The 12,517-nt window shown below is 49.5% G+C and overlaps 1 protein-coding gene across 2 annotated transcripts in view; it reads right to left on the bottom strand.

Annotated features, from left to right (window-relative positions):
* The window catches only part of LOC124002203 (papilin-like), a 131,200-nt gene that overhangs the window by 49,487 nt on the left and 69,196 nt on the right, over window positions 1-12,517 (bottom strand). Inside the window, exons 12-15 of one of the 2 annotated variants that reach the window (XM_046309547.1) lie at window positions 10,340-10,544; window positions 8,509-8,685; window positions 7,777-7,927; window positions 7,394-7,462 (exon numbers count right to left, since the gene is read on the bottom strand). In XM_046309547.1, the coding sequence (XP_046165503.1) occupies window positions 7,394-7,462; window positions 7,777-7,927; window positions 8,509-8,685; window positions 10,340-10,544 (602 nt within the window). The remainder of the gene's footprint in view (window positions 1-7,393; window positions 7,463-7,776; window positions 7,928-8,508; window positions 8,686-10,339; window positions 10,545-12,517) is intronic. The other variant, XM_046309548.1, reaches the window with a different exon arrangement.

Genomic DNA, 12,517 nt, shown 5'->3' with positions numbered 1-12,517 from the left:
AGAGAGGTTCTGTACCTCAACACAGGGTAGAGAGAGGTTCTGTACCTCATCACAGGGTAGAGAGAGGTTCTGTACCTCATCACAGGGTAGAGAGAGGTTCTGTACCTCATCACAGGGTAGAGAGAGGTTCTGTACCTCAACACAGGGTAGAGAGAGGTTCTGTACCTCAACACAGGGTAGAGAGAGGTTCTGTACCTCAACACAGGGTACATTACATTACATTTAAGTCATTTAGCAGACGCTCTTATCCAGAGCGACTTACAAATTGGTGCATTCACCTTATGACATCCAGTGGAACAGTCACTTTACAATAGTGCATCTAAATCTTAAAGGGGGGGGGTGAGAAGGATTACTTATCCTATCCTAGGTATTCCTTAAAGAGGTGGGGTTTCAGGTGTCTCCGGAAGGTGGTGATTGACTCTGCTGTCCTGGCGTCGTGAGGGAGTTTGTTCCACCATTGGGGGGCCAGAGCAGCGAACAGTTTTGACTGGGCTGAGCGGGAGCTGTACTTCCTCAGTGGTAGGGAGGCGAGCAGGCCAGAGGTGGATGAACGCAGTGCCCTTGTTTGGGTGTAGGGCCTGATCAGAGCCTGGAGGTACTGAGGTGCCGTTCCCCTCACAGCTCCGTAGGCAAGCACCATGGTCTTGTAGCGGATGCGAGCTTCAACTGGAAGCCAGTGGAGAGAACGGAGGAGCGGGGTGACGTGAGAGAACTTGGGAAGGTTGAACACCAGACGGGCTGCGGCGTTCTGGATGAGTTGAAGGGGTTTAATGGCACAGGCAGGGAGCCCAGCCAACAGCGAGTTGCAGTAATCCAGACGGGAGATGACAAGTGCCTGGATTAGGACCTGCGCCGCTTCCTGTGTGAGGCGGGGTCGTACTCTGCGGATGTTGTAGAGCATGAACCTACAGGAACGGGCCACCTGTAGGTTCTGCATACACAACACAACACAGGGTAGAGAGAGGTTCTGTACCTCATCACAGGGTAGAGAGAGGTTCTGTACCTCATCACAGGGTAGAGAGAGGTTCTGTACCTCATCACAGGGTAGAGAGAGAGGTTCTGTACCTCAACACAGGGTAGAGAGAGAGGTTCTGTACCTCAACACAGGGTAGAGAGGGGTTCTGTACCTCATCACAGGGTAGAGAGAGAGGTTCTGTACCTCAACACAGGGTAGAGAGGGGTTCTGTACCTCATCACAGGGTAGAGAGAGAGGTTCTGCACCTCAACACAGGGTAGAGAGAGGTTCTGTACCTCAACACAGGGTAGAGAGAGGTTCTGTACCTCAACACAGGGTAGAGAGAGGGGTTCTGTACCTCAACACAGGGTAGAGAGAGAGGTTCTGTACCTCAACACAGGGTAGAGAGAGGTTCTGTAGAGAGAGATTCTGTACCTCAACACAGGGTAGAGAGAGGGGTTCTGTAGAGAGAGGTTCTGTACCTCAACACAGGGTAGAGAGAGGTTCTGTACCTCAACACAGGGTAGAGAGAGGGGTTCTGTAGAGAGAGGTTCTGTACCTCAACACAGGGTAGAGAGAGGTTCTGTACCTCAACACAGGGTAGAGAGAGGTTCTGTAGATAGAGGTTCTGTACCTCAACACAGGGTAGAGAGAGGTTCTGTACCTCAACACAGGGTAGAGAGAGAGGTTCTGTACCTCAACACAGGGTAGAGAGGGGTTATGTACCTCAACACAGGGTAGAGAGGGGTTCTGTACCTCAACACAGGGTAGAGAGAGGTTCTGTACCTCAACTCAGGGTAGAGAGGGGTTCTGTACCTCAACACAGGGTAGAGAGAGGTTCTGTACCTCAACACAGGGTAGAGAGGGGTTCTGTACCTCAACACAGGGTAGAGAGAGGTTCTGTACCTCAACACAGGGTAGAGAGAGAGGTTCTGCATACACAACACAACACAGGGTAGAGAGAGGGGTTCTGTACCTCAACGCAGGGTCGAGACAGGTTCTGCACCTCAACACAGGGTAGAGAAAGAGGTAATGTACCTCAACACAGGGTAGAGAGAGATGATGTACCTCAACACAGGGTAGAGAGAGGTTATGTACCTCAACACAGGGTAGACAGAGGTTCTGTACCTCATCACAGGGTAGAGACAGGTTCTGTACCTCAACACAGGGTAGAGAAAGAGGTAATGTACCTCAACACAGGGTAGAGAGAGATTATGTACCTCAACACAGGGTAGACAGAGGTTCTGTACCTCATCGCAGGGTAGAGACAGGTTCTGTACCTCAACACAGGGTAGAGAGAGGTTCTGTACCTCAACACAGGGTAGAGAGAGGGGTTCTGTACCTCAACACAGGGTAGAGAGAGAGAGGTTCTGTACCTCATCACAGGGTAGAGAGAGAGAGGTTCTGTACCTCATCACAGGGTAGAGAGAGAGGTTCTGTACCTCATCACAGGGTAGAGAGAGAGGTTCTGTACCTCAACACAGGGTAGAGAGAGAGGTTCTGTACCTCAACACAGGGTAGAGAGGGGTTCTGTACCTCATCACAGGGTAGAGAGAGAGGTTCTGTACCTCAACACAGGGTAGAGAGGGGTTCTGTACCTCATCACAGGGTAGAGAGAGAGGTTCTGTACCTCAACACAGGGTAGAGAGAGGTTCTGTACCTCAACACAGGGTAGAGAGAGGTTCTGTACCTCAACACAGGGTAGAGAGAGGGGTTCTGTACCTCAACACAGGGTAGAGAGAGAGGTTCTGTACCTCAACACAGGGTAGAGAGAGGTTCTGTAGAGAGAGGTTCTGTACCTCAACACAGGGTAGAGAGAGGGGTTCTGTAGAGAGAGGTTCTGTACCTCAACACAGGGTAGAGATTCTGTACCTCAACACAGGGTAGAGAGAGGGGTTCTGTAGAGAGAGGTTCTGTACCTCAACACAGGGTAGAGAGAGATTCTGTACCTCAACACAGGGTAGAGAGAGGTTCTGTACCTCAACACAGGGTAGAGAGAGGGGTTCTGTAGAGAGAGGTTCTGTACCTCAACACAGGGTAGAGAGAGGTTCTGTACCTCAACACAGAGTAGAGAGAGAGGTTCTGTACCTCATCACAGGGTAGAGAGAGGTTCTGTACCTCAACACAGGGTAGAGAGAGGTGCTGTACCTCAACACAGGGTAGAGAGAAGATGTTTATCCTGAGTGCCAGTCTGCCTCTTGTATCTTGACAACACCACATGAATGACATCAATAGATCCAAGTAGAGAGACTACACAGTAATGTAGATACACCACCCATACTACACAGCACTGTAGACACACCACCCAGACTACACAACACTGTAGACACACCACCCAGACTACACAGCACTGTAGACACACCACCCAGACTACACAGCACTGTAGACACACCACCCAGACTACACAGCACTGTAGATACACCACCCAGACTACACAGCACTGTAGATACACCACCCAGACTACACAGCACTGTAGACACACCACCCAGACTACACAGCACTGTAGATACACCACCCAGACTACGCAGCACTGTAGAGACACCACCCAGACTACACAGCACTGTAGATACACCACCCAGACTACACAGCACTGTAGAGACACCACCCAGACTGCACAGCACTGTAGATACACCACCCAGACTACAGAGCACTGTAGATACACCACCCACACTACACAGCACTGTATACACACCACCCAGACTACACAGCACTGTAGATACACCACCCAGACTACACAGCACTGTAGATACACCACCCAGACTACACAGCACTGTATTCACACCACCCAGACTACACAGCACTGTAGACACACCACCCAGACTACACAGCACTGTAGATACACCACCCAGACTACACAGCACTGTAGACACACCACCCAAACTACACAGCACTGTAGATACACCACCCAGACTACACAGCACTGTAGATACACCACCCAGACTGCACAGCACTGTAGAGACCCCACCCAGACTACACAGCACTGTAGATACACCACCCAGACTACACAGCACTGTAGACACACCACCCAAACTACACAGCACTGTAGACACACCACCCAGACTACACAGCACTGTAGACACACCACTAAGACTACACAGCACTGTAGACACACCACCCAGACTACACAGCACTGTAGACACACCACCCAGACTACACAGCACTGTAGATACACCACCCAGACTACACAGCACTGTAGATATACCACAGACTACACAGACTATACCACCCAGACTATAGCACACACCACCCAGACTACACAGCACTGTAGATACACCACCCAGACTACACAGCACTGTAGCTACACCACCCAGACTACACAGCACTGTAGACACACCACCCAGACTACACAGCACTGTAGATACACCACCCAGACTACACAGCACTGTAGACACACCACTACACCGCAGTACTACTAGGATATACACCGCAGTAGGATAAAACACCACAGTAGCCCTAGGATATACACCGCAGTAGGAAAAAACACCACAGTAGACCTAGGATATACACCACAGTAGAACTAGTATATACACCACAGTAGGACTAGGATATATACCACAGTAGGATATACACCACAGTAGGTTATACACCACAGTAGGACTAGTATATATACCATAGTAGGACTAGGATATATACCACAGTAGGACTAGGATATATACCACAGTAGGATATATACCACAGTAGGATATACACCACAGTAGGACTAGGATATATACCACAGTAGGATATACACCACAGTAGGTTATACACCACAGTAGGACTAGTATATACACCACAGTAGGACTAGGATATATACCACAGTAGGATATACACCACAGTAGGTTATACACCACAGTAGGACTAGTATATACACCACAGTAGGACTAGGATATATACCACAGTAGGATATACACCACAGTAGGTTATACACCACAGTAGGACTAGGATATATACCACAGTAGGATATATACCACAGTAGGATATACACCACAGTAGGACTAGGATATATACCACAGTAGGATATACACCACAGTAGGATATACACCGCAGTAAAACTAGGATATACACCACAGTAGAACTAGGATATACACCACAGTAGAACTAGGATATACACCACAGTAGGACTAGGATATATACCACAGTAGGATAAACACCACAGTAGGACTAGGATATATACCACAGTAGGATATACACCACAGTAGGATATACACCACAGTAGTACTAGGATATACACCGCAGTAGAATAACACCGCAGTAGCACTAGGATATACACCGCAGTAGAATATACACCACAGTATGATATACACCACAGTAGAATATACACCGCAGTAGAACTAGGATATACACCACAGTAGGATATATACCACAGTATGATATACACCGCAGTAGGATATACACCACAGTAGAATACACATCGCAGTAGGATATACACCACAGTAGAATACACATCGCATAAGAACTTGGATATACACCACAGTAGGATATACATCGCAGTAGGATATACACCGCAGTAGGATAAACACCACAGTAGGATATACACCGCAGTAGGATATACACCACAGTAGGATATACACCGCAGTAGGATATACACCACAGTAGGATATACACCACAGTAGGATATACACCACAGTAGGACTAGGATATACACCGCAGTAGGATACACATCGCAGTAGGATATACACCGCAGTAGGATATACACCGCAGTAGGATATACATCACAGTAGGATATACACCGCAGTAGGATATACATCGCAGTAGGATATACACCGCAGTAGGATAAACACCACAGTAGGATATACACCGCAGTAGGATATACACCGCAGTAGGATATACACCACAGTAGGATATACACCACAGTAGGACTAGGATATACACCACAGTAGAACTAGGATATACACCGCAGTAGAATATACACCACAGTAGGATATACACCGCAGTAGGATATACACCACAGTAGGATGTACACTGCAGTAGGATATACACCACAGTAGGATATACACCACAGTGGCATATACACCGCAGTAGGACTAGGATATATACCGCAGTAGAACTAGGATATACACCGCAGTAGGATATACACCGCAGTAGGATATACACCACAGTAGAACTAGGATATATACCGCAGTAGGAAAAACATCACAGCTCCATCCAGCCAGCCCTTCTGCACCACCACCAGGTAGACCAAACACGCACAAGTTCAGGCAGAACAGGACAGACAGTCACTGTCCAGGCCAGCGCTCACTCACACACTCCAGTGCCTCCAAATATTTTAATCAGACTGCCCAATCCTACGGACCCCCGAAAACATGTCAATCAGAACAGGATAATTAGGATGGGGGGGCTGGAGGAGAGGGACAGGGGGTGGGGGGAACTGGAGGAGAGGGACAGGGGGTGGGGGGGCTAGAGTAGAGGGACAGGGGGTGGGTGGGGGCTGGAGGAGAGGGACAGGGGGTGGGGGGCTAGAGTAGAGGGACAGGGGGTGGGTGGGGGCTGGAGGAGAGGGACAGGGGGTGGGGGGAACTGGAGGAGAGGGACAGGGGGTGGGGGGGCTGGTGGAGAGGGACAGGGGGATGGGGGGGCGGTTGCCAGAAAGTTGGAAGCACAGCATCATCTAGAATGTCATTGTATGCTGTAGCGTTAAGATTTCCCTTCACTAGAACTAAGGGGCTTAGCCCGAACTATGAAAAACAGCCCCAGACAATTATTCCTCCTCCACCAAACTTTACAGTTGGCATTCTGTATTGGGGCTGGTAGCGTTCTCCTGGCATCCGCCAAAACCCAAATTTGTCGGTCTTACTGCCAGATGGTGAAGTGTGATTCATCACTCCAGAGAACACGATTCCACTGCTCCAGAGTCCAATAGCGGTGAGCTTTACACCACTCCAGCTGACGCTTGGCATTGCACATGGTGATCTTAGGCTTGTGTGCAGCTGCTCGGCCATGGAAACCCATTTCATGAAGCTCCCGACAGACAGTTCTTGTGCTGACGTTGCTTCCAGAGGCAGTTTGGAACTCGGTAGTGAGTGTTACAACCGAGGACAGACGATTTCTACACCCTAAGTGTTTCAGCACTCGGCGGTCCCGTTCTGTGAGCGTGTGTGGCCTACCACTTCACGGCTGAGCCGTTGTTGCTCCTAGACGTTTCCACTTCACAATAACTGCACTTGTAGTTGACTGCAGCTCTAGCAGGGAAGTAATTTTACGAACTGACTTGTTGGAAAGGTGGCATCCTATGACAGTCTGAGCTCTTCAGTAAGGTCATTCTACTGCAAATATTTTGTCTTTGGAGATCGCATGGCAATGTTCTCGATTTTACACACCAGTCTGCAACAGGTTTGGCTGAAATAGCAGAATCCACTAATTTGAATGGGTGTCCACATACTTTTGTATATATTGTGCACCTGTATGAAAGTCAAGGACACTCAAGTTCACTTGGACAGATAGATGGAGTTAGGAACAAACCTGTAGCGGGATCTGGGACGCCGTGCTGTGTGTTGTCTTGTCCTCTGGGATCCTGCATACTGGGGACAACTGGACAACAACAACAACAAGAGATAGACTCTCATATCTATAGTTCAGATTATATACATGCATATACACTGGGGACCCATGGACAATAAGAAGAGACACAGAATTACAGATGTATTCTGTAGATCATATGGTTGAGATTCATGTCTATTTCGACGACAATCAGCACACACACACACACACACACACACACACACACACACACACACACACACACACACACACACACACACACACACACACACACACACACACACACACACACACACACACACACACACACACACACACACACACACACACACACCATGTCTCACCCTGTGGGCTGTAGCAGGGCTGTGTATTGCAGGTATCCACTGTGAGGGGTTTAGGGACAGAGTTACAACGTTCCACTGGGTACAGGTTCCTCTCTCTGTCAGAACACATCACCTGGCGCTCACGCAGACCTGACTCACAGCTCTTAGAGCACTGGAGACAGGAGAAGAGAGAGGAGAGAGAAGAGAAGAGAGAGAGGAGAGAGGAGAGGAGAGGAGAGGAGAGGAGAGGAGAGGAGAGAGGAGAGGAGAGGAGAGGAGAGGAGAGGAGAGGAGAGGAGAGAGGAGAGGAGAGGAGAGGGAGGAGAGGAGGAGAGGTGAGGGAGGAGAGGAGAGGAGAGGAGAGGAGAGGAGAGGAGAGGAGAGGAGAGGAGAGGAGAGGAGAGAGAGGAGAGGAGAGGAGAAGAGGTGGAGGAGAGAGAAGAGAAGAGAAGAGAAGAGAGAAGAGAAGAGAAGAGAGAGAAGAGAAGAGAGAGAGAGGAGAGGAGAGGAGAGGAGAGGGAGGAGAGGAGAGGGAGAGGAGAGGAGAGGAGAGGAGAGAGGAGAGGAGAGGAGAGGAGTGGAGAGAGAGAGGAGTGGAGAGGGAGGAGAGGAGAGGAGAGGAGAGGAGAGGAGAGAGGAGAGGAGAGGAGAGGAGAGGAGAGGAGAGGAGAGGAGAGGAGAATTGCATTGTTAATTGTTAATTGCATAAGCGTGTGTGTGCAATGAGTTTGTGTGTCTGTTTGTGCCACTCACCAGTCCCCAGTCTCCAACGTGCCAGCTGACAGACAGTAGGCATGCGGGCATGGAGCAGGGCTGGGCGGCTACAGGGCGGAGTGAGGCGATGCAGGAGGTGTCTGCTAGCTGGACTGATGCTGCTCCGACACACATCACCTCTCTGGACTGATCCCCTGTCCCACATGTTACTGAGCACTGCAGAGAACACAACACAATGTATCTAGTTAAACTGAGCACTGGAGAGAACACAACACAATGTAGCTAGTTGAACTGAACACTGCAGAAAACACAACACAATGTAGCTAGTTGAACTGAACACTGCAGAGAACACAACACAATGTAGCTAGTTAAACTGAACACAAGACAATGTAGCTAGTTAAACTGAACACAACACAATGTAGCTAGTTAAACTGAACACAAGACAATGTAGCTAGTTGAACTGAACACTGCAGAGAACACAACACAATGTAGCTAGTTGAACTGAACACTGCAGAGAACACAACACAATGTAGCTAGTTAAACTGAACACAACACAATGTAGCTAGTTAAACTGAACACAAGACAATGTAGCTAGTTGAACTGAACACTGCAGAGAACACAACACAATGTAGCTAGTTGAACTGAACACTGCAGAGAACACAACACAATGTAGCTAGTTAAACTGAACACAAGACAATGTAGCTAGTTGAACTGAACACTGCAGAGAACACAACACAATGTAGCTAGTTGAACTGAACACTGCAGAGAACACAACACAATGTAGCTAGTTGAACTGAACACAACACAATGTAGCTAGTTGAACTGAACACAACACAATGTAGCTAGTTGAACTGAACACTGCAGAGAACACAACACAATGTAGCTAGTTAAACTGAACACAACACAATGTAGCTAGTTAAACTGAACACAACACAATGTAGCTAGTAAAACTGAACACTGCAGAGAACACAACATACAGTGGGATTGATCACTAGACCAATAAAAAAAACTAGACCCTCTTCCTGTTTCTAGATCTGAACAGTAGGTATGAAGCAGTGCATTATCTCACGTTATCGCATCGGCCAAACGTTCCAAAGTAGCGAGGCACAGTGCCAACCGTCAAAGAGTCAAGATACGTGCTGATTTCTGAGAACAGTCCCACAACTTTGGCACTTTACAACTTCTGTCAAACTAGCTACCGTTTGACCAGTCCAATAACCTTGTTCCAGGCTACTAGCTGGTTAGCATGCGCTGATCGAGCATGATTTTCCGTAGTAACCAGTGCCGTCATAGCTGCCCGAAATCGGAGTGATTTTCAGAATTAGGAACAAGTGTTATGCTGATCAGCAAAAATCTAAATTCCACGTGGTCGTTAGGGAGGTCGAGCGTTGTGTCGGAGTGATGCCGTCTGACGTGAGACACACGAGGGTCGTGGTGGAGTGATGCCGTCTGACGACCCACGAGGGTCGTGGTGGAGTGATGCCGTCTGACGACCCACGAGGGTCGTGGTGGAGTGATGCCGTCTGACGTGAGACACACGAGGGTCGTGGTGGAGTTTCCACCCTCTATAAAGCATCAACGGTTGGGGAAACGTTTCCCAAACTCGGTCCTGGGGACCCTGAAGGGTGCACGTTTTGGTCTACACCTCTCCTGACTGCAGTATCTACCACGCTCAGGTCTACCCCTCTCCCTCTCTACCCCTCTCCCTCTCCTGACTGCAGTACCTACCACGCTCAGGTCTACCCCTCTCCCTCTCTACCCCTCTCCCTCTCTACCCCTCTCCCTCTCCTGACTGCAGTACCTACCACGCTCAGGTCTACCCCTCTCTACCCCTCTCCCTCTCTACCCCTCTCCTGACCGCAGTACCTACCGCACTCCAGACAGAGGCCCTCCAGGAGACACAACGCTGCATGTTGCAGGTCTGCAGGGTGGGCGGTGTGAGGGCGTAGGCTGCACAGACAGCGTCCTCCACCACACGGGGCCCTGATGCATCATAGGAGACACACTGCACACTGCGCACCTGGGATCCGCCGCCACACGATACAGAGCACACGTTCCATTCACCTGTCGACCAGCTGAGACAGGGAGCAGAGAGACGGGAGTCAATAACTGATTCAGAGTGGCTGCATGTGATTCAGAGTGGTTGCATGTGATTCAGAGTCGCTGCATTTGATTCAGAGTGGCTGCATGTGATTCAGAGTGGTTGCATGTGACTCAGAGTGGCTGCATTTGATTCAGAGTGGTTGCATGTGATTCAGAGTCGCTGCATGTGACTCAGAGTGGTTGCATGTGATTCAGAGTCGCTGCATGTGACTCAGAGTCGCTGCATTTGATTCAGAGTGGCTGCATGTGATTCAGAGTGGCTGCATGTGATTCAGAGTGGTTGCATGTGATTCAGAGTCGCTGCATGTGACTCAGAGTCGCTGCATTTGATTCAGAGTGGCTGCATTTGATTCAGAGTGGCTGCATGTGATTCAGAGTGGCTGCATGTGATTCAGAGTCGCTGCATGTGATTCAGAGTGGCTGCATGTGATTCAGAGTGGCTGCATGTGATTCAGAGTGGTTGCATGTGATTCAGAGTGGCTGCATGTGATTCAGAGTGGTTGCATGTGATTCAGAGTCGCTGCATGTGATTCAGAGTCGCTGCATTTGATTCAGAGTGGCTGCATGTGATTCAGAGTCGCTGCATTTGATTCAGAGTGGCTGCAAGTGATTCAGAGTGGCTGCAAGTGATTCAGAGTGGCTGCAAGTGATTCAGAGTGGTTGCATGTGATTCAGAGTGGTTGCATGTGATTCAGAGTCGCTGCATTTGATTCAGAGTGGCTGCAAGTCATTCAGAGTGGCTGCATGAGATTCAGTGTCTAGCTGCTGCCCACTCTACTGTCTATGTAGCTGCTGCCCACTCTACTGTCTATGTAGCTGCTGCCCACTCTACTGTCTATGTAGCTGCTGCCCACTTCACTGCCTCGTAGCTGCTGCCCACTCTACTGTCTGTAGCTGCTGCCCACTCTACTGTCTATGTAGCTGCTGCCCACTCTACTGTCTATGTAGCTGCTGCCCACTCTACTGTCTATGTAGCTGCTGCCCACTCTACTGTCTATGTAGCTGCTGCCCACTCTACTGTCTATGTAGCTGCTGCCCACTCTACTGTCTAGGTAGCTGCTGCCCACTCTACTGTCTACGCAGATGCTGCCCACTCTACTGTCTAGGTAGCTGCTGCCCACTCTACTGTCTAGGTAGCTGCTGCCCACTTCACTGCCTACGTAGCTGCTGCCCACTCTACTGTCTAGGTAGCTGCTGCCCACTCTACTGTCTAACAGAACAACACCAGTGTCTTAATGATGCAGAACCAGTGTCTCTACTGATGTAACAGAACAACGTAACAGAACAAGTGTCTTTATGATGTAACAGAACAAGTGTCTTTATGATGTCAAGGTGCTGATGCCCAGAACAAGTGTCTTTATGGTAGCTGAACAACACCACTTCACTGCCAACACCGTGCTGATGTAACAGAACCACCACTGTCTTTATGATGTAACAGAACAACCCACTGTCTTCTTGATGTAACAGAACAACACCAACTATGTCAAACTGCCTACGTAGCTGCTGCCCACTCTATCCATTCTAGGTGCACAGCTGCTGGGCCCACTCTATGTTAACAGACAGATGCAACCCACTTAGGGATCTAGTGGTCAGGGGTTAAGGGTTAGGGGCTGCTGGAAGGGACCCTGACTCTTACTGTCAAATAGCTGCTCTCCAGAGGAACTCTACTGTCAGTGGAGAGGTAGCTGCTGCCCACTCTACTGTCTAGGTAGCTGCTGCCCACTCTACTCTCTAAGTAGCTGCTGCCCACTCTACTGAGGAGGTAGCTGCTGCCCACTCCACTGCCTTACGAAGCTGCTGCCCACTCTAGGAGGTAGCTGCTGCCCACTCCACTGCCTGAGGATAACGGAGGAAGCTGGAGGTGGGCCCAGGATCCACTGCCTGGGAGGGGGTAGATAAGGGACGAAGCTGGGCCCACTCTACTGTCAAGGGTAGCTGATAAGGG

The sequence above is a fragment of the Oncorhynchus gorbuscha genome, linkage group LG17 (assembly GCF_021184085.1).
Source record: "Oncorhynchus gorbuscha isolate QuinsamMale2020 ecotype Even-year linkage group LG17, OgorEven_v1.0, whole genome shotgun sequence".
In the NCBI taxonomy this organism is placed as follows: Eukaryota; Metazoa; Chordata; class Actinopteri; order Salmoniformes; family Salmonidae; genus Oncorhynchus; species Oncorhynchus gorbuscha.
The sequence above is the reverse complement of the archived record's forward strand: the minus strand, read 5'-3'. Positions and strand labels throughout refer to the sequence as shown.